Raw genomic sequence first — 23,171 nt, 5'->3', positions numbered from 1 at the left:
AACCATCAGTCAGGAAATTGTATGATAAATAGGAGGGAGCCAGGTTTAGTGGCACTTCCTTCTGCTTCAGCAGTTTTCGCCTGACTTTGGAAAAGTCATCATGTGGTGTTTTGTCGAGGGCCAGAGCAGGAGATGGCTGCGGCGCGGTAACTTATTACACATCCTCCTGAGTTATGATGCTCCACAGCTGTGCTGCTCATGTGTAAATAATAAACTGGGAGGTGGATAATTATGGTGGCTGCTGGCGACACAGGCCTGTTCTCGTCCTGTGGGTTTTCTTGGACAGCTTCTTGGGCCTCTGATGGAGTATATTGCGATCTTGCACATAGAAACGATGAGCCGAGTTGCAAGAGGAGCACTCCACGTTTGAGGATTCGCCAGCATCTTCTTTTTTTTTTTGAGAGATGTGTTAGGATTAATGTCATGTGATGCCACATATGTTAAAGGACATGCTTGTTCTGATTTTTATGCTTCGTCTCTACTGTTAAGCTGTGGTCAAGCGTGTCTTGAATTGGAAGAGAGCTGTTCCATTGCATTTACTAGAAAGCGGCTTAAGAGGTGTGATTTCCACTGATAACTGACATGAGGTGTAATTGTTTGCACAGACTTTATCAGTCCAAGAGAAGTTATTTTCAACTAAATCAAGAAGGAAACAAATAGGAATAAAAATGCTTAAACTAAAAATCAGATGTCTTCGATCAAGTCAGATCATATTCATATTTTTTGGTTCTTTATTTAACCTAATTCCAGAATGCAGGATTCATAAATTTTCTTGTAACATAAATAAACACTTTGAGCAAACAATGCTGTAAGATGCATCACATACTTAGTCAGAATTAACTTTTAAACTCACAAAACATACTCAACAGTGGGAAATAACTACTAAATGCCCCAGTAATGACTAATTCTAATCCTAAATTCTTTCCTTTTAGATATTTTTGCAATGCTTGGTAATTTTCTCTCTCATTTTGAAAAGGAAGAGCTTGAGAGAGAAAGAGAAAGTGGGTTGAAATCCTGTTAAAATAATTTCGTAAAAATATAAAGATGACAGTGCCTTTTATACGTCTATAAGGGTCTTGCAGTTTTCCCTGGGGGTGAAGATTTATACTGCTTGGGTAAATGCTTTTGATTTTATAGAATTGTGTGCCTAGTTTTCACCCCTGATGCATATAATCACTGCAACATAATTATAAATACTCATATAAAAGACAGTGGCTGTTACTTTTTGGATATATGAGGCATATTTGAGTGGTGTACCATTGCCTTCTCCAGAAGGTATAATACCTGCCCACATTTTGAGGTCTGGGTTTGTGCATCTTCATAATTCACAGCTGTACCCACATAGAGAAAAGCAGATATAGTTAGCATCCACTTATCTGGTGGAGAGAATTTAATCACACTGCCAAGAACCAAGAAGTAAATAAGTGAAAATACCTGCCAGGTCTGGCAGAATTGTCATGAAGTCCCTCAAAACACCATTTAAAATGATGCATAGGGAAAAGCTTGAGGAGGTGGGTCAGACGGTATGAATCCTTAATTTACAACAAGTTCTAGTAGGTTTACTTCTCCAGTTTCCAAGAATGGATGACTGTGTGAAGTTTGAAGTCTGCTGGAGGCAAGTCCATGAGCATCAGTAGTGACTGCCAGCAGGAGGAGAGGAGAGAACCACGCTCGGGGCCTGTTGGCTATCCACCTAACCCCTGATGCACCTGACCCCGAACCTCAGTGATTCATTTGGGATTGTTCAAAACTGAAGACCATGAAGCATTCACTGAGTAGATGTCAGACTTTCAGATTCATGAAATACATTACTCCACTCAATTTTATGTTGTTTTAGGAAGGATGCATCAGTTTCTTCCAGAAGAGTTAAATGAAATAGGACATTTGGGCTCTGCAGGATTCCTGGGTTATGTGGGACATTTAAACTTAGTGCAAGATTTGTGTTACAAAACAAAACAAAACAAAAGAAAACAATTCCAACATCCTTTTATAATGTCCTAAGTGATGTATTTAAAATATAACTGAATTTTTCAGATGCACTTTATAAAACGTATAGCATTTGATCAGGCAGTCAGTATGTCCCTATTGAATTTTAAGCATCATTGTACATCATGATATCACAGTGTCAACGATATGAGATAATACCAAGATGACTCCTTTCCTCTTTCAGTACCATTCCCTCCCCCCCTTATCTTATAAGGAGCAAGTACAATATACAGTGAGTAATGCACATTTTCTACACTCTAGAACCTCTTCTTCTGGGTTCTATACCTGGTGAAGTTCAGCTTTGGGCACCTCTGTAGTGCTGTCAGAGCTGTAATGTTGTACATTAATAGTTTTTCTCTCTTATTTTATTCTCCTAATCATATTCTTAGATTCTCAAATGAGGCCAGCAGGAGCAAAGTCTTAAAAAAAAGGTGGGGGGGGGAGTAAAATATAATTTTTTTTTGAAAAAAAAGGTTGTTATATTTACATTCTAAAAGATGCTTGTTGGAGAAAATTTGGACAAGAGAAATGTATAGGAAGGAAAATGAAAACTACTTGAATTCAACAAGCACATGTATAATAGTCACCCCCAGGACTTAAGGAAACTCACAGTGGAGGATGCAGTCATACCCTCGTCTGTGTTTGACACACCCACTCCCCTGCCCCATGGGGAGGTTCTGTGTCACTTTTTCCAGCCATTCCTCAGGGCCTGTTCACAGGGTCTCATTTGGAATTGCTTTTACCATCTACTACACTAGGCAAAATCTTCAGACTTTTCGAAGGAGCTCATAGCCCTTCTGAGGCCTGTTTGGTGTACACATCAATTCTTGGGAGTGTTCTGGGCAACAGCGGTGTGACAGCTACATGCAGGCTTCCAGGGCGACCACGTATGGAAGGTAACATTCACAACACGAGTTCTGGTGTATTTGCTGCTTTATCGCCTCAGAGTTGTGAAGGCTCCCCTCCTGCTCTTGGACTTGTTTCTTTATTGCTTCTTGAAACTCAGGAAAAACTTTAGTATCGGGTGCTCCTCATGATAAAATCTGGTAAAGCTATTTTCAGTTCTTTCAGTGAATTACTATTTAGAAAAAAAAAAAAGTTTATTTTCAGATTTGTCAGAGATAATCAGGGCAAGTGGGAGCAGAAGAACTATTTTAAGTAAGCGTACACACAGAAACCTCAAAACAGTGATGACTGACCTGAGCCAGAGCAGGAGAGGAGGCCAAGGGAATGTTGGTTCAAGGCAAATGTTGGGGCTGCAGGAAAGGAACCCCCAGTTTACTCTAAATGTCCCTCTGTCACGCCATGTAACATCTCTGGCCAACCTATACATTTGCTGCCCTTGTGTTGGGATTCTGGAAGCCTGACCTAGGACAAGGAGGAGTGGGAGGGAGCATGCATTTGAATTTTTTAAGTGTGTGTGTGTGTGTGTGTGTGTGTGTGTGTGTGTGTGTATGTGTCTACATGTGGCATGGATTCTAGCAGGGACTTTTGAAAGAACTCCTAACAAGTGGGAGAGATGAAAACTAGTAGTGATATTATGTCTTTGTCTAAAGTTCACTTCACAGGACTTCCCTGGCAGTTAAAAGTCCAAGCTCCCAGTGCAGGGGGTATGTGTTCGATCCCTGGTCAGGGAACTACAGTCCACATGCTGCAACCTAAAAGCCTGCATACCACAGCGAAGTCCGGGCGCAGCCAAATAAATAAATAGAATATGAAAATTCACATGACAGTGTCATTTTAAAAATAAAAGATGAGGCATTCCCTGGTAGATGAGTGGTTAGGACTCTCCAAACTTTCATTGCTGAGCATCTGGGTTCAGTCCCTTGTTGGGATGTGGCCAAAAAAATAAATGCAAATAAAAAAGTGTTTTGGCATCTCTTCCTCTTGGCTTGGTGGCTTCCTTCAGCCTTTGCACTCTGGCCAGTCTTTCGTCCAGGCTAGGGGCACGTGTTGTACCTCTTTCTTGCCCTCCTGTCTGGGTTCAGGTTGCATTCAGTGGCTCTACTGTCTCATGTGCTGGTATTATTTGCTTGGTCCTGAACTTTCAAGAATTCTTCCACAAAGTCTTCAGGTTAATTTCAGCATCAGTTGTGAAGACAGTGTGGCGATGTGGCTTCACGTATGGGAATTCTGTTTCAAAGTGTTCTGTTTATACAGGTTGGACTTTCTTTCCTTTTCAGACCCTCCTCATCTCTTTCCTGCATTCCATCCTCCTGTACCAATTGATGCCAGACACCACGAGGGCCGTTACCATTATGATCCATCTCCGATCCCTCCGTTGCATGTGTAAGTATTACAACTTTGCCCATTAAAGAAACCACAAAATACTGGCTTTTACCATCTCAGGATTTTTGTTACCAACACAGCTACTGGGCTTGGGAGCTGTGATAGAAGTCTAAGATTTACTTTTGAAATACGGCAAGCCTATCCGTTCCTGGACTCACTGAAGCACATCCCCGCTGCTTCCTGAAGAATGCCTGTCATACGAGGTGGCTGGCAAGTATTTCCTATATATTTTTGCTGACATGTGCTCTGTGGCCTCTAAATACTAAATTAAAAAGCAGAGGCCTAATGGGAAGGTTCCCTCTCAGAATATGTATTTGGTCAAGAGTGGATTAGAAGTTTCTCATGCTCTGATTTCTATTAATGGGAAAGCCCTGTTGCAGGGATCACAATGAGTCATAATGAAATTTTCATGGTAAATTTTCATAGCCCCTGTGGTGTCTACTTCAACAGTCACTTGATTGATGGGAATGTCACCCAAACAAAATGGCAAATGTGATCGAGCACATGGTTTACACAGAGATAAAAGGCAAGAATGAGGGTGATAACTAACATACATTAGAAAAGGAAGAAAAGACAGATATCATGTGATATTACTTATATGCAGAATCTAAAATAAAATGATATGAATGAACTTATTTACAAAACAGACTCTTCGACATAGAAAACAAACTTATGGTTACCAAAGGTGAGGGGAGATAAATTAGGACTTTGGGATTAATGTATAAGTACTACTATGTATAAAATAAATAAGCAACAAGGACCTACTGTATAGCACAGGGAATTCTGCCCAATATTCTATAACAACCTAAACAGGAAAAGAATTTGAAAAAAAGTAGATACATGTGTATGTGTAACTTTGCTGTGCACCTGAATCTAATACAGCATTGTTAATCAACTATTCTTTAATATAAAATAAATATTAAAAAAAGAAGAAAACAATGTCCTGGAGATAAATGTGGTATCTCTCAGTTTGGAGGGAAAGAAGATCAGGTATTCAGGATAGCCTGCACCTAAACTGAAATGACTTTCTTTTGTAGTGTTGTCCAGAAGACTGATGTATACTGTCACAAGGGGAGTCAACCTTTGGGAGGGGCTGGCCCTTTGAATGGCCTGGATTTTGCATTTAGTCATGTCTGGTAATTACCCTTCATTCTGAGACAGTAAAGTTAGAAAGCCCAAAAAATACTTTGAAGACTAATGCTAGTTATTTGGATGGTAGATTGCATCTCCATGGCTATTCGTTACAGCTGTGTAATTACATATACGTCAAAGAAAAATGAAGTTGTTTTAAAACAAGTCCTCCTCTGTGAACAGAATTAATTGATATTAACAGCCCTAACTATATGCCCAAGTACACATATAATATTTTACCCACAGTTTTTTGGATCCATCTCCCATTACTGAACTGTAATTTCAGAGCAGATTTGCCTGGAGGTAAGTCATAAATCTGTGCTCAGACTTCTATAAGCATTAAAGGAGAAGTGGATATTTAGAGAGAATGCAGAAACTTGTGACTTATTCTTTGACTTTTCATTGGAACATGAGTATTTTCAGGGTTCTAAAGCCTGCTAAAAATACATTCAGATAAAACCAACAGGCCCATTTAAAGCTCCCTGTACAAAGGGAAGAAAACTCCAAATTCAGGCTGAAACCTGCCATGAAATTTATCCTGCTCTCCCAAAAACCACAAAGTTTTGTGGTACCCATGGGACCCAAGCTTCTCAGATGAGGATGTGCTCTATGGTACAGAACCAGCGAGGGCCCACTGGACCTGGGAGAGGCACAGGACTGATTTCACCCAGATTCAAGTCTCTGCAGTGATGAAGTAATTTGGATCAGATTTTCTATGGAATTTCACAGTACTTCACTCTTTCAAAACTCATAGAGAAATTTCAAAAAATGAATTAATATGATAGAATGAGGGCTTCCCTGGTGGCTCAGAGCTAAAGAATCTGCCTGCCAATGCAGGAGACTTGGGTTTGATCCCTGGATTGGGAAGATGCCCTGGAGAAGGAAATGGCAACCCACTCCAGTATTCTTGCTTGGGAAATCCCATGGACAGAGGAGCCTGGTGGGCTACAGTCTGTGGTGTTGCAAGGAGTCTGACACGACTTAGCCACTAAACAACAACAAGATGATAAAATGAACTAGTTCCTCTGGGTTCATTATAGTTTGCCTTATAGTTAAATTCAAATGTGAATTTGTCAGTTAAAACCCCAAGTCTTGGTTCTTTGGCAGAATTTTAAGAATAGCAAGCCCTTGTATAGATCGCTGTTTGTTCTAGGTCGTGATTGCTGTATCTAAAGAATTCGCTTGCTAGAGATAAAAACGGGCTTCCCTGGTGGCTCAGACAGTAAAGCATCTGCCTGCAGTGTGGGAGACCCGGGTTCCATCCCTAGGTTGGGAAGATCCCCTGGAGAAGGAAATGGCAACCCACTCCAGTACTCTTTCCTGGAAAATTCCATGGACTGAGGAGCCTGGTAGGCTACAGTCCATGGGGTCGCAAAAAGTCGGACACGACTGAGTGACTTCACTTTCACTTAGAGATAAAAACACTACAGGATAAGACAGGTCAAGTTTGGAGAATCCCAGGGGAGAGGGTTGCATTTCCTATATGGCTGCTGAGCTGGGATTTTTGTAGATTTTAGTATTGTTGACCCATTGTATCTTTGGGGGGTTTTGCATTCGAGGATTCAACCAACCTTGGATTACAAATATTGGAGAAACAAACTCCAGAAAGTTCCAAAAAGCAACACTTGAATTTCCAGCACACTGACACCTATTGACGTAGCATTTCCATTGTATTGGGTACTATAAGTAATCCAGAGATGATTGAAGTTTCCAGGAAGATGTGCATAGGTTATATGCAAACACTATGCCTTTTTATGTAAAGGATTTGAAGATCCATGGATTTTGGTATCTGTGATAATCCTGGAACCCTTCAGATACTGATATGATTATACTTCCTGCTTTTTCAGCCAAGCTTTAGGATCATTTAGCAGCAATTGACTAAATTGTTCTCTAGCTGCCTAAATGTTTAGTAACCCAAGATTCATCTTATAAAGCTGGTAGATAATCCTGAAGCTCCAAAGAGAAGCTCTGGAAGGTGCTGGGAGGATGTCATTGTCCCCTGGGACTGCTGGGCATTACAGAGTCCTGGATGGAGACACTGAACTTACGAAGTAGTCTCTGGGAAGCTGGGGGTAGTCTCATCTCTGTGCTTTTATAACGTGACATTCTCCCTGCATTACGCTCAATGGTCTTCCCTCCCTGCATGGCAAACTCCTACTTAAACTCCTTACCCTCAAGGCCTAACTCATTCTCATTTTTTTTTTTTTTTTCTATTCTTTGGCCAAGCAGCATGTGATCTTAGTTTCCCAATGGGAGAGTGAATCTGCACCCCTTGCAATAGAAGCTCAGGGTCTTAACTACTGAACCTGCAGGGAAGTCCCTCAAGGCCTATTTCAAATATCACCTTTGGGGGCAGTCTCAAAGGTTGTTCCTAGAGTCTGTTCCTTAAAGCACCTTGTGTGCCTTTGTTGCAGCTGAATATTCTTGTCTGATCAGTCATTGCTTAGCGGTCACCGTACCTGCTAGATTTGCAGGCAGTCACTTGTTCAGGTGCCTAGTTAAATATGCTCCATAGACCTTCAAAGGGTCCAGTCTGGAAACAGCAGACTAGCAGTCAGAGAGCTTGAATTGTGCTCTTGCTTTGCACTTGTTGGTGCTGGGAATTGGCAACCTACAATTTCCATATATTAGTTCCATTCCATGAAAATGAAGTTACCTGCCTTACCCGACTCTCCAAATTGCAAATTGAAGAGTTCAATGAAATCATGTTCTTGTGAGCACCCTTGTGAGCACCCTTGAAAGCAGGATGCTCTAAGCAAATGCGGAGAGTTAGCATCCAGACAATTGGGGGCATGACAAACACTCAGAGATTCTGTTCTGGCCTGGCTCAATCCTGAATCCCTGGGATGCTTTGGCACCTTCTTAGATGCAAATGTAGATATGCCTGTGACAGATCATTTTAGGGGTGGAGGGTTATGTAGGTGAATATGACTTGGTTACTGAAATCTTCAAAGCACATCTTTGCTTAGAGGATAACCTGGAAAAGTAAAATGATTTTATCTAGAAGTTGAATTCCAAAATGCTTGCTTTATAATTAGCTTCTAGATGATGAAATCAAGTGAGCTTGTTGTAGCCACACGTTCTGGGAAACAAACTTACTCAGAAGGACAATGCAGATAGTGGAGTGCAGTTTATTACACCGGTGGGCCCAAGGCAGAGTCTCCTCTTAGCCAAGGACCCCGACCAGCATTTGTGAAAATCTTTTATACCCCATGTGTACGTGTCTGAACCCACCACTCCAAACTCCTTGAGACTTACATAAACCAGGAAAATACAATCCCATCATTCACGTGCTATGTGCTCATGTGCTCAAACAGTCAAACAATTAGCCGATAATCAATAAACCCGAGGTTACACTCCGATAGATACAGAAAAATTTATGGCCTGTCTGGAGGAAGGGGTGATTAGTGTATGTTTTCTCTTAGGCGGTGAGTAACCTAGATACGATCTTCAAGGTTCCCCTGTCTGGAGGGGGTCTTATCCTTCTGTTGTTGTTTTCATAGGCACTAAACACAGAGTTCAGAGTCCATTGGAAAGGTGGCTGAGCATGATCAGCATGAACAGGCCTAAGATGGAGTCCAGGCCCTATGAATTCCTTCTTCAAGCTTACTGATATTTTAGAATAAATATTTTTAATTGTAAGTAGACAAACTGGGGGATAGTCTTACTGTTTCTTACACATGATTGTTCTGGTGCCAGTGTAACGAATTAAATGCTAAGTCTCTTGGAAACAGGACGTGTGTTGATGATGGAAATGCCAACAGATCTCTGTTTAGAAGGATGGCAGGCACTGCGATAATTATGCTATCATATCTTATCATTAATGATTCTATTGAAAGAGGTTTATAAATTGCTCTTCTTTTTAGATAAACCACCCTATATTAAGGCATCAACGATATGGCGCAGAATTAAATTAAAATCTCATAAAATGAAATATGCTCTGTATTAGCTGTTTGACACTTAATTTGCCTCTGAATGAGTAGAGGAAATCACAAATTAACCTGCCTTTGTTTTTCCAACCATGGCTTATTAGGTGTTAGAACAACTGCAATTACAGCCTAATAATAACCACCAAGCCTTATAAATATGTACGGAAATACGTCAGTTTGTGTTAAAGAACCTAGTTCGTTAAGTGGAATGCCTTTCTTTAGCTTACCCGATTTACTCTCACAGAGTTTATGGTTAGGCAGTGTAGACAGAGTATAGAAGCTTAAATTGTTCCAAATACAGTTCTCAAAATAATGTTAAAATTTATAGTATTTTCTTTCTTAATTTAAAATCATGAATTTCACTTCACGATTTTAAAGTGAGATATGAAATGTTAGTGTTGTCTTTCCCTGAGTTGTCATGTAAAGAATGTCGTAGAAAATGTATAATTCCTACATTATGTTTATTTAATTCAAGCAGTTTGAAAATTAAGAAACACTGGATATGTATGGGGATATCCGGTTTCCTTCTGAAAGTTATTCTTCACTGAATTCACCAGAACTTACATTCAGTAGATAATTGAAGCATCTTGTTCTCTCTCAAATCATTTGTTTTGACCACAGAGTTCATGTTTTATTAAGCCATGGAGAAAAAAGTACAATGTTTTACAAAAATATTAATGAGTATATTTTATTATGTTGCTGAGATCGTTGGGAGCATAAACAACAGAACCTGGAATCTGTAGCCACATAGCGCTGGCAGAAATTTCATCTGGTTGTTTCTTGGTCTTAGCCTTATCTCTGTTTCCTGCTCCGCACTGTCTCCATCAGGGCTATGTGTTGCACAACTCCAAGAGGCACTGTTGCAGCCTATGGAGATGGATGATGTTCTCCAGGCTAACGATTGCTACTTATTTTAAAGTCCCACTTGGAAATTTAAACGATTGGGATATTGCATCTCTCTGCCCTAGAAACAGTTGTTTCGAGTGACTGCTTTCACTTGCATTTTGAGTGTATGCTTTTTTTCTTGGCTTTACTGTTAGAACACATTTAAGCATGGGCTTACTTTTGAAAGCTAGACAGGGTGTATTCATAGAAACCCAAATTATAAAGTTTTAATTCCACATTCATTCTGGATTTTCACTTGAGGAAAAAATATTGATCTTTTACATAGAGTTATTTTGAGCCAAAGTTTTCTCATTTATGGACCAGTATGAATTGAATTTTGAGTTTCGGATGGTCCATGTGCTTCTTGCTGAGCTCGGCAATTTATTTTTTTCAAAGCAGGATCAGCCTCAGTTACTAATTCATGACAATAACTAGAGCCCCACAGATGTTGCCAGTGGAGCTGAGAGCTATCCTTGTCATGCGCTGTGAGTGCAAGCAGCACGGCACCCTAAGCCAGTGCTCTGACAGGCTGTCGCATTTCACCATCCACTTTACTGATTCATTTTAGAAAATCAGCTGCATCTTTTCTCTCCTGGGGGAAATGAGCACTCATGTTCTCTTCGACACAGCAGCTCTTTTTTTTTTTTTTCCTCTCTTAGTTGAGTCAATGTGCCTCTTTCTAAGACTGCCTAACTCCCTGGAATTATTCCACCTAAGTAAGAAGAGCTGTTCCTCCCTCCAAAAGTGGTCCACTTCCTGGCGCCTGGAGAGAGGACAGTACATGGTATATCATTAATATTAGCTGGGAAAGAGAGGGCTTTGAAAATAAGTAAGGCTTCCCTCAACCCTTTTAGAGTTAGAGCTAGGAGATGAGTAGCAAGTTTGGAGTCTGAATAAATACATTTCTTTCCAGACAAAGAAATATCTAAGAAAAGATAGATCATTATGGTAAAAGCTTAGAGAAAGAAAGAGGTAGTGGATGACCAGAACTACTACTCAGTTCCTCTCTGTCCTCTCCTCCCTCCCTCCCTAGATTCAGCACCAGTGTGAGCTAGCTACTCTGCCTAGTGGAGCTCCTCTAATAACTATTCAGAAGCAGCCTTCAGTCTAGCCATCACTTAAACTTTGTGATGGGCTCCTAATGTATAATAGTGATTTCATTCTTTTCAGTCCCAGGAAAGTCTCCAGTAAGATGTGTGTTTGGGGGCATAACTGGCTTGGAATATTTTAATAGTGCAATTAAAAATTAACAAAGGCAAGTCCTTTCTCCCCTCCTGTGTTTGTGCTCTACCTTAAACGTTATTAAGACTGATAAAGTGTGATGACATCTCAGATTTCAGGCATGCTTTATTTTACTATGCTTCTCTTTATGGTGCTTGCAGATATTTAACTTTTTACACATGGAGGGTTTGTGGTAACTGTGTTTTGAGCAAGTCTATGGGCGCATCTTTCCAACAGCATTTGCTCACTGAGAGGTAGCATTTTTTCACAAAATATTTTTAATGAAATATTTTAAAATTTAATGAATATTTAATAAAATATTTTTAATGAAAAAACATTGACTTTTTTAAACATAATGGTGTTACACACTTAATAGACTAAAGTATAGTGTGAACATAACTTTTATATACACTGCTATGTGGGTGCTCTGACTCTGACTCTGTGACCCCATGGACTTTAACCCACCAGGCTCCTCTGTCCATGGAATTTTCCAGGCAAGAATACTGGAGTGGGTTGCCTTTTCTATTCCAGGGGATCTTCCCGACCCAGGGATTGAACTCATGTCTCCTGCATCTTCTGCAATGGCAGGCAGATTCTTTACCACTGCCCCACCTGGGAAGCCTTTATCAGATCAGGGAAATCAAAATATTCATGTGATACACTTTATTGTGATATTTGCTTTATTATAGTGGTCTGGAATTGAACCCCCAATATCTTGCAGGTAGGCCTTTGTGTCAACTACTGTAGCTAACACTTTGTACACTTTGTAACACTCACTTCTACCCTGCTGCTGCTGTTAAGTTACTTCAGTCATGTCCGATTCTGTGCGACCCCATAGACGGCAGCCCACTAGGCTCCCCCATCCCTGGGATTCTCCAGGCAAGAACACTGGAGTGGGTTGCCATTTCCTTCTCCAATGCATGAAAGTGAAAAGTGAAAGTGAAGTCACTCAGTCGTGTCCGACTCTTAGCGACCCCAAGGACTGCAGCCCACCAGGCTGCTCCATCCATGGGATTTTCCAGGCTAGAGTACTGGAGTGGGGTGCCATTGCCTTCTCCGCACTTCTACCCTAAGAAAAGAAAAAAAGAAAATGAACTAGGTTATAACCACATGTCTGACAGGTAAAGACCATCTGTGTATGTCTTTGAATTTGCTAGGCTGAGCCCGTGCCTTTACAGAGTGACTTCTGGATACTTATTGCTTTCCATGATGATAACGGATTGTCCTTTTTCAGGCCAGTACAGGATGACTTCCATACTCTTTGTTTTTATTTTTTTACCTTGGTGGAGTGTGTCATCTCCTGCCAACAAAATTAGCACACTTAGGACTTAGAAGGACACAATGACACTGAAGATGGTATTAATATAAATACCTATTGCCGTGTCAGATGCTATTCACCACCAAATACATCATGTGTGCATGCTAAGTCACTTCAGTTGTGTCCGACTCTTTTCGACCCTATGGACTGTAGCCTGCCAGGCTCCTCTGTCCATGGGATTCTTCAGACAAGAATACTGGAGTGGGTTGCTATGCCCTCCTCCAGGGGATCTTCCCGACCCAGGGACTGAACCCATGTCTCTTAAGTTTCCTGCACTGGCAGGCAGGTTCTTTACCACTAGTGCTACCTGGGAAGCCTAAATATATCTCCTGACGTTAAATCAGTTCCTGGTTAAAGGTCCAAAGTCACCTTATATGACTGAGTACCATTTATAGCTGCCTTCCCAGACCTCTCATGTGGAAATAAAATTAATGAAATTAGCAATCTTTAATTGATAATATAATATGGGATATCAAAATTCCAAATATAAGGGTAAAAAAAGAAATGACTCAGCCATTCACAATAAAAATTATATATATAATAATGGCCATGACTGTAAAATGACATTTTTCAGTACTTACTGTGAGCATAGTTTTAGAGACTTTACAAAACTATCGCATATAATAGAATAGCCAGCCCTATGATGCAGTTATTATCGATAGGCTCTTTTCCAAGATTGGAAACCTTGACATAGAGAAGTTAATGGTCGTGGTTATTTAAACCTAGACATCAGACACTACATTCCTATCACTTGACTTTCATCCTCTCCTCATGAAAATGAACGCTGGAGCCTTTGCTGCTTCAGTTTATTTATATGTGTGTGTACGTGCATACTAAGTCGCTTCAGTTGTGTCCCACTCTTTACGACCCTGTGAACTGTAGCCTGCCAGACTCTTCTGTCCATGGGACTCTCCAGGCAAGAATACTGGAGTGGGTTGTCATGCCCTCCTCCAGGGGATCTTCCCAACTCAGGGATCGACCCTGTATCTGCATTGGCGGGCAGATTCTTCACCACTAATGCCACTTGGGAAGCCTATTTATATATATGAGGAGCCTGGCAGACTACAGTCCATGGAGTCATACAAAAGTCAGACATGACTTAGTGGCCAAAACAACAGCAACAATAATAATAATAATAAATATAGAGAGAGAAGTTTTGAATGTCACAGACTGTCATTGTCTTCTGCAAAATTCTAAGTTAATAATATGACAGTAATGAGAAAAGCTAGTAAAAGCCTTATCTGTAGCTGCCAGCTCCCCCCGCCCCCCAATTAGATATACATCAAGGTTTGCTACTGTAGAACTTGTGATGCCTAGCATCTGGAATAGCTGCATGGAATGTTCAGTGAATTGTAATTCATCACTTGGGAGAACTGTTGAAAAATACTTAATAGTGGCATTTAAGAGGACCATAAGAAAACATGGATAAATAATGATCAATGATTACAGTTGTATACTCTATAAAATGTAAGCCATATTGGATGAGACTGCAACATGTATCTGCCTGGAACCTTCTTCCCTTAGGTGTCCATGGCTTGCTCCCTTGCTTCATGCATTTCCCTGCACAGACATCTAATCAGAGAGGTCTTTGGCTAAGAACCATCTAATGACTAGGGATTGCCAAACTATGGCCTGTGAACTATCCAGCCAGGACCTGTCTTTGTAAATAAAGTTTTATTGGAATCCAGTGACTGTCACTTATTTACTGTTGTCCATTCTATGACAGCTTTAGCAGTCAAGGGCAGTGTTGAGTAGCTGAGATAATGAACAAAACCTGTAACACAAAGTTTGCCAAGACCTGATCTAAGTTAACACATTCTTTCTAACCTCACTATCCTCTTTCTCTGCTTTATTTTTCTTTCTTTCTTTTCAGTAGGGGTATAGTTGCTTCACAACGTTGTGTTAGTTTCTGCTGTAAAAAACACGAATCATCTACATGTATACATATATGCCCTCCCTCTTGAGCTTCCCTCCCACCCTCTTACCCCCATCCCATCCATCTAGGTCATGTCATTCTCCTGTTTTAAACTTCTAGGCTACTTTTTATTGCTATTCCCAACATTTTTCATTGTATATCATATCAGTTCAAAAAAAGAAAATGTCTTATTGTTTGGTTATCATTTCTCATGATCAACTAAATAACTGTAAAGCCTGCCTCATTTTCAAGCACCACCTTAGACCATCTACATCCACAGTTCCTAGTCTAAGTATGAAAATATAGGTAAGTTTCAATTCCTAAACTTTAAAAATTTTAATGAGCTGGCAGATGAATCCCCACGCACTTTACTTTGCATTAAGAAATGAACACAAAACAAAGACAAGGTGCTTTAAGGGCATATAACTTTTTTCTGTTTTGCAATATTCCTTTTTTAAAAATGAAATATAGTTGATTTACAGTATGTTAATTTCTACTGTATAGCAGAGTGATGCAATTATACATATCAGTTCAGTTCAGTTCAGTTGCTCAGTTGTGTACGACTCTTTGCAACCCCATGGACTGCAGCACACCAGGCTTCTCTGTCCATCACCAACTCCCGGCGCTTACTCAAACTCATGTCCATTGTGTCAGTGATGCCATCCAACCATCTCATCCTCTGTCGTCCCCTTTTCCTCCCGCCTTCAATCTTTCCCAGCGTCAGGGTCTTTTCAAATGAGTCAGTTCTTTGCATCAGATGGCCAAAGTATTGGAGTTTCAGCTTCAGCATCAGTCCTTCCAGTGAGTATTCAGGACTGATTTCCTTTAGGATGGACTGGTTGGATCTCCTTGTAGTCCAAGGGACTCTCAAGAGTCTTCTCCAACACCACAGTTCAAAAGCATCAATTCAGCACTCAGCTTTCTTTATCGTCCAACTCTCACATTCATATATGACTACTGGAAAAACCATAGCTTTGACTAGATGGACCTTTATTGGCAAAGTAATGTCTCTGCTTTTTAATATGCTGTCTAGGTTGGTCATAGCTTATATGCATGCAATGTTTTTCCTATTCTTTTCCATTATGGTTTATCACAGAATATTGAATCCTTTTTATCCATTCTCTATACAGTAGTTTTGTTTTGCTATATTTCTAGTGATTGAAATATTGAATTTGGTCATTGGTTACAGAGAAAGCAGGCCCTAATTGTAGTGCATATTCACAGAGTGAGTGCCAGCTTCTTGGATAAATTCCTGTGTTCTTTGTGCTGTGCTCAGCAGTCCAGCCTTGAGCAGATATTGACTGAAGGTATTCACTGCCACTGAACCAGAAGTAGCCAGCTCTATAGAGCCTGCCGTTCAGCCTGTTGCGGGGGCCTGGCGGGTACTGGACTGTAACAGACTTTTTTCTTTGAGTACAATGCTCCCACTCATGTTAAGCCTGGCTTCAAAGAAAACAGAAGTTTACTGCCATCGTTGTATTTATTTTTCAAAGTATGCGGTGGAGAAAATGGAACTTTCACAGAATTTGTCCCAATGGGAAGGCACTTTCTGGTTAGTTTTTAGGGTGATAAATACCACCCAAAACCCAAGCTGCCTGCAGCTCTTCCTCCGTGGTCATCTCTCCTTCGCTTAGGTAACTGAACCTGCATTTTCCACCTAAACAAAGACATGCCATTTCCTATAGCTGCTCAGCAGGCTGAGTTTATTTCAGACCCTTCCTCAGAGGAACAAAGGCCGGAGACACAGGGCTGCCTGTCACTCATTTCTTTTTGTTATTGTTGCATCCCCACCCCTGCCCCCAGCAAAACTCACGCATCAAAAAAAAAAAAAAAATGTATATATATATATAGTATTCACAGATTTTCCAGGAGCCTGCTTGCTAACTTTTTGAATCCTGAGTGACAAATTAGCTAGACTTTTGCATTTTTGATGATCCGAGTCAACTAAGCACACAAAAGGAAAGAGCCAGAAAAAGGTCTGTCTTCAAACTCATTCTCTGAGTCCTAGGGTAGTGATATGTTTGCAGAACATATATTAGATAACTATATTGAAAAGAAATTTTATATGGACCATTTTTTTAGTTCTGATGTGATCTCTGTAAGAGGCATATCAGAACAGTAATGGACATCATTACTTTGAAAGTTGGGAAAAATGAACCAGTTAAATGACTTATTGGTCCCATATTTACCTCCTGTGTTAACCTAGCTGAATTGGTGATAACTGCCTCAATGTTTATAACTCTGGAGTTAAAACTTCAAGTGTAATGTGAAAGATGTACCCTTACCTGGCACCTGTGTTTCTCCTTTCCTATTGTCTCTCTCTCTCTCTCTACTCACACACACTAGCAAAAAGAATGCAGAAATGTAAGGAGTGGCAGAAACTGCCTTAGGTCAGGAGAGTAAAGTCGTCCCTCAGTATCCATGGAGAATTGATTTCAAGATCCCCTCAGATAGCAAAATCCAAGGATGCTAAAATCCCTTATATCAAATGACATGGTATTTGCATATAACCTACGCACATCCTCCCATAAACTTCACATCATCTCTAGATTACTTACAATACCTAATGCAATGTAAATTTTACATAAAAAATAGTTGCCAATGTATTGCGACTTCCAAGTTTTGCTTTTTCTAACTTTGGGGAATTTTTTTCCCCAGAATATTTTCTCCCCATGGTTGGTTGAACCCACAGTAGTAAAACATTTCCAGTAAAGAAAAAAAGAAAGATCTCTAACCTAAAGCTATAGATTTTCTAACCTGCAGCCATTAATATTCTGATATGAAACATCCCACATATTTATAAGTTATAGATATTAACAACATTTTTATCCAATTGCAAAGAGATTACAATTTCATGAAAATTTCTCCATTGGGACTGTTATAGGGAATATAAACTTAGCCTCCATCTAAAAGTAAAAATGAATTTATTAATAGCAGGATGAATGGTATATAGAGTGGCGGTTGAAGGTGATCTTGTAGAGGTTCACCTGTGAGGGTCCCTTAGTGCCAGTTGCTTGTGGGTACTTGTGAATAGTTCCTAAGGAACCTGATCCCCCTTAGACCTCAGTTATCCCTAACTAGTAAGAGCTTCTGCCTAAGGGAATTACATGAAATGCAGTCAGTGCATTGAGCAATACCCAGAGCCTGACAAGGTTCATGTGTATCTTCTGCTATCTAGAATATGTTAAAAACTTACCAGAGAATCACCATCTTCTAAATACATTCAAATGGTGTACAAATATTGTGAAGTTCATCAGAAGTGAACAGTGTCTTTATTATGTGAGGTGAGAAAAGAGATGCATCTTCAGTTAAATGATCAGCCTCATTTCCTACACAGACTGCTAAACCCTGTTGCTGAAATAAGATTTACATCTTTAAGACAGGGTCCAGAGAAAGCATCTCCAGCTTCCTAAAAGGCTTCTTGCCTCTAGTCAAAGTGACCTCTCACTCTGCCACAGAACAAAGTCTCCATCTTCCTAGCATGCATTGTTTTCAACATAAACTACGCACACCTGGGAAATTTTTTAGAAACAGATTTGAAGGTTAAATCAAGAATGAAGGCAATCAGACTTCTAAAGAGGGCTCTGACTTTTAAAAGGTTTTTTTCCTACCATATTCAACTGGAATATAACACATGAAAATTAGGATTATATTAGATGGTGTTATTATTTATGTTACCTAGCATTTTGGGTTTCTTTATTTAACATAAGCATTTTCTTTTATATATTATCATTATTTAACTATATATATATATATATATATATATATATATACCCACACTCACATACATAGACATGCACACACACTATACACACACACATAAATACATGCACATACTTACATATACACACATATATTCACACATTGGATGTGTATTTATGGAGCTTCTCAAGTGGTGCTAGTGGTAGAGAACCTGCCTGGCAATGTAGGAGACATAAGAGATGTGGGTTCGATCCCTGGGTCAGGAAGATCTCCTGGAGGAGGGCATAGCAACCCACTGCAGTCTTCTTGTCTGGAGAGTCCCATGGGCAGAGGCACCTGGTGGGCTACAGTCCGCAGGGTCGCCAAGAGTTGGATGCAAGTGAAGATACCTAGCACACATGCATGCCTGTGTATTTACACGCTCACATAAATATATAAGCACACACATACTCATATACAGATATATACACCCTACATACATATTTACACACTCACATACATATATATACACACACTCATATACATTTATAAAATAAACACACATAACCAACATACACACATATATACTCACATTCATAGAAGTATGCACACACTATGCATATATATTTATTCCCTCACATACATATATAAACACACACATACTCACATATGTACACACACACATATATATACTCCTATACATATACTATATATATATACACACACACATATATGAATACACACACATAATCATATATACATACACACACTATATATATTTGCGCACTCCTATACATATAGGGAGAAGGCAGTGGCACCCCACTCTAGTACTCTTGCCTGGAAAGTCCCATGGACTGAGGAGCCTGGTGGGCTGCAGTCCATGGGGTTGCTAAGAGTCGGACACGACTGAGCGAATTCACTTTCACTTTTCATTTTCATGCATTGGAGAAGGAAATGGCAACCCACTCCAGTGTTCTTGCCTGGAGAATCTCAGGGATGAGGGAGCCTGGTGGGCTGCTGTCTATGGGGTCGAACAGAGTCGGACATGACTGAAGCGACTTAGCAACAGCAGCAGCAAACATATATAGGGCTTCCCTTGTGGCTCATCTGGTAAAGAATCTGCCTGTAAGAGTTGGACACGACTGAGCAACTTCACTTTCACTTTTCACTTTCATGCATTGGAGAAGGAAATGGTAATCCACTCCAGTGTTCTTGCCTGGAGAATCCCAGGGACAGGGGAGCCTGGTGGGCTCCCGTGTATGGGGTCGCATAGAATAGGACACGACTGAAGTGACTTATCAGCAGCAGCAGCAATGTGGAAGACCTCGGTTCGATCCCTAGGTTGAGAGATGCCCTGGATAAAGGAAAGGCTACCCACTCTAATATTCTGGCCTGGAGAATTCCATGGACTGTATAGTCCATGGGGTCGCAAAGAGTTGGACACGACTGAGTGACTTTCACTTTTACTTACACATATAAGCACACACACAATGGTGCTCACGTCTATCCATTTTCCTTGTGTTCACCTCAGCCTGTCCTGGAGCTGAGTGGATAAAAGATTGTGTGATCTTCTCAATGTAAGTAGTCAAGAGAAAAAAAGAAGGTCAGCCTAAAGTATTTTAATCTCACTTTAATGATCAAACTCTGGTCACTCCCACTTTGGATTCCAGGACTGCTGAGATACACATAGTTCCCAGATGGAGGGAAGAAGGGTCCAGTTCAAAAGTTTGCTTGACATCGGGGAATTAGGGGGTGGGGGGTGAAAGCGGAGGCACAAAAAGGCTGCCCTGAGCTCTACAGAGGGACTGCTCCAAGTCAGCAGCCTGATGTCACATGCTACGGGTGACGATTTTCAAAGTGAAAGTCCTTGAGCCCTTCATGAGCCTCTCTTCATCTCTGGAGTGTGGAAAGCCGACTGTGTGGCTCCGAGGTGGCAGGTCATACACTTGTGAGGGTCTTCCTGTGACCTGAAGCACAATTAGAAACTACACTGCGCCAGTTTCCGTGGGTTGACATCCCCACTTCCATTCCCCCCGCCCCGCCCCCCCCCCACCACCAATTTTGGACCCAGACAGATGTAGGACTATTGAGTTATTTTGATTATTGTTGCTTGTTGTTTCTTTGTTGGCTGGGAGGAGGGAGTTAAGAGGCAGCTGAATTGAAAAGGCCGAAAAGTAGAGTCTGGTCCCTTCTCCCTCCCCCACCCCCTCCCCGCACCCCCCCTCAGTGTAGCAGGGAAACATCCTTCTGGGTCTGTTTGCTTTGCAAGGGTGTTCTTTGATGAGGTCTTTGTCCAAGGGCCCCCACTGAAGTCTCAGTGTACTCAAGCTTTAGAAAAGGCTATTGGGCCTTCTTTGTTTTCTTTGTTGAACTGTTTATTTTGCTTTCTTCCCACGAGGTTCCCTGGCCTCGCTCTGACAACGCTTTTCTGCATGAATTACATTCCTGGGAGCCAAGTCTCCAAATTCTTCCAGCCCATTTGATTCCGGCCTATGTGATTAGTCCACAGCTTCGAACTGCTGTGGGCCTCTGCCAAGCAGAGTGCTTGTAAGTGCCCCTAACATAGAGACCTAAAGACATTTGGTAACCTCATTAGCGAGAGGGTAGTGCTTCATTCGAGTTTAATAACATAGCTGCCGTTGAATCATCACTAGCTTGAAACTCACGAAAGGAGGGTACGAGTCACTTGGTTTCCTTTCAGTGTGAATCAGGCTCTTAAAAGAGGGCAGTTCAGGTTATTATACTCATGCCCAATTCAGTAACATAAATCGTCCTGGGCTGGGTGGGAGGGGAGTCTGCTAGCTCCGTTTGAGTTAAATCTGCATTTGCAATGTCAAGATCATTTTGCACAAAATGCGTGTCCATCTGCATAGAAATCATGAGCAACAGTAATGAAAATTATTCAGATATCCTAATCATAGCCATCATATTTTCTTGTGTGGTTTCTAAAGTACGGTTTATGATTGAGACAGAGATGGACAAAGAACGAACTTACGAATTGCTATTTTAAATCTCTATTAATATAGATTAAATAGTTGGTTCTTCAATGAATTCTCCCATCATTACAGGTACTGTTAAAGCATTGTGACACCACTAGACACAATTCAGCTATCTTAAGAGTAAAATTTTGTATTTCTGTAATTCACCTGCTTTTACTTTATTTTTTTTTTTTTTTAAATACATGAGACTTGGCTCTAATGAGCAGAGCAGAGTGGGGTGTGCTGTACCTCATAGGGAACATGCATTTATTGACAATGTGCCTGGAAGTAGTTTTGACTTGAAACTTTCCCAGAGAGGGCTGGAGAGATTTTTCAGAAATGATGAGCCCACAACCTGTGATGAAAATTATATGCAGTGTGATGATTTAGATTTAGCCACTAAGTCGTGTCCAACTCTTGTGACCCCATGGACTGTAACCTGCCAGGCCCTTCTGTCCATGGAATTCTCCAAGCAAGAATGCAGTGTAAATACACATATATACACAGAAGCTCTTCCTTAAAACTGGGGAGGTCCCAAGCACTGTGACCAGGGCCTGGTTCTGGTTTCTTGGGATGCTTTATTTTCTTGATGGTCCTGGTTTGAACTGGGCTCTTGGTGTCGGATCTGTATGGCTGCCTACTGTGGGGTCCAGTCTTTCTGTGAGAGTCCACGTTCTCTTTGGCAAATAAATGCCAAATCCTCTCTATGGGATCATGGTTCTTCCTCACACAAGGAAGGACTTGTCTGAAAGATGGGAGTTAAATCTCTTTTGGCTAGAAGAGCCCCTTTCTCCTTGGAGTGGGCTCTGGAAATAGATTCCCCAGGGAGTGAAGCACAGCTGCCATAAAACTTCCTGTGTAACATAATTAAACATCCCTCACGAGTAGACGGAGGAGGAACTGGCACCCCATTCCAGTACTCTTGCCTGGAGAATCCCATGGATGGACAAGCCTGATAGGCTGCAGTCCATGGGGTCACTAAGAGTCAGACAGGACTGAGTGACTTCACTTTCACTTTTTGCTTTCATGCATTGGAGAAGGAAATGGCAACCCACTCCAGTGTTCTTGCCTGGAGAATCCCAGGGACGGCAGGGCCTGGTGGGCTGCTGTCTATGGGGTCGCATAGAGTCGGCCATGACTGAAGTGACTTAGCAGCAGCACGAGTAGAACTGGATTACAGCTCTGCTGAGTAATCGCCTCCTCCTCCGCACCCAATAGGATGTTGTTGACATTAACCCAGGATAATGCTTTTTTTTACCTAGGTTTCAAAGTGTAATTCCAGAAAACTCCAACATAACTCAGTTGGCACCTGGCTTCTGATGAGCCTTTGTTCTTCTATTTTTAATAACAAGACTTTAATTTTATTTCTGGTCATACCACATGGCATGCGGGATCTTCCCCAACCAGGGATCGAGCCCACGCACCCTGTATTGAAAGCAGAGTTGTAACCACTGGACCGCCAGGGAAGTCCTACAGTGATCCTCTGCTTGAAGCCACTTTATAAGCTGTTTTCATAAACATGGGCCTCAGTTGAGTTTCATCTTGACTCTGCCACAAATCAGCTGGCTCCTTGAACATGTGCCTTGACCTCTCAAGCTCTCCTTGTTTTCATCTGTGAAATAAAGCAGTTGGATTAAATGATCTTTCAGATCTCTCCTGAACATCCCGTGATTATGGAAAGTTTAGGTTTATTCACGTTTTTTTTACTTAGAAGAGGAATCTGTGACAACATCATGACCCTAGTACATATATGCCCATATGCCAGTTTTTTCTCTTGCCCTCTGTCCTCATGTGCAGATCTGCTGAGAGTGTTTTGTATAAACTCTGGTTGTACCTTC

General features: G+C 41.0%; 1 protein-coding gene across 5 annotated transcripts in view; it reads left to right on the top strand.

The window, feature by feature from the left end:
• The window catches only part of GLI3 (GLI family zinc finger 3), a 318,105-nt gene that overhangs the window by 170,919 nt on the left and 124,015 nt on the right, over positions 1–23,171 (top strand). For all 5 annotated transcript variants that reach the window (XM_027539184.1, XM_027539181.1, XM_027539182.1 and 2 more), the window contains one exon: positions 4,170–4,275. In XM_027539184.1, the coding sequence (XP_027394985.1) occupies positions 4,170–4,275 (106 nt within the window). The remainder of the gene's footprint in view (positions 1–4,169; positions 4,276–23,171) is intronic.

Source organism: Bos indicus x Bos taurus, chromosome 4 (genome assembly GCF_003369695.1).
Source record: "Bos indicus x Bos taurus breed Angus x Brahman F1 hybrid chromosome 4, Bos_hybrid_MaternalHap_v2.0, whole genome shotgun sequence".
Taxonomy (NCBI): domain Eukaryota; kingdom Metazoa; phylum Chordata; class Mammalia; order Artiodactyla; family Bovidae; genus Bos; species Bos indicus x Bos taurus.
The sequence above is the reverse complement of the archived record's forward strand: the minus strand, read 5'-3'. Positions and strand labels throughout refer to the sequence as shown.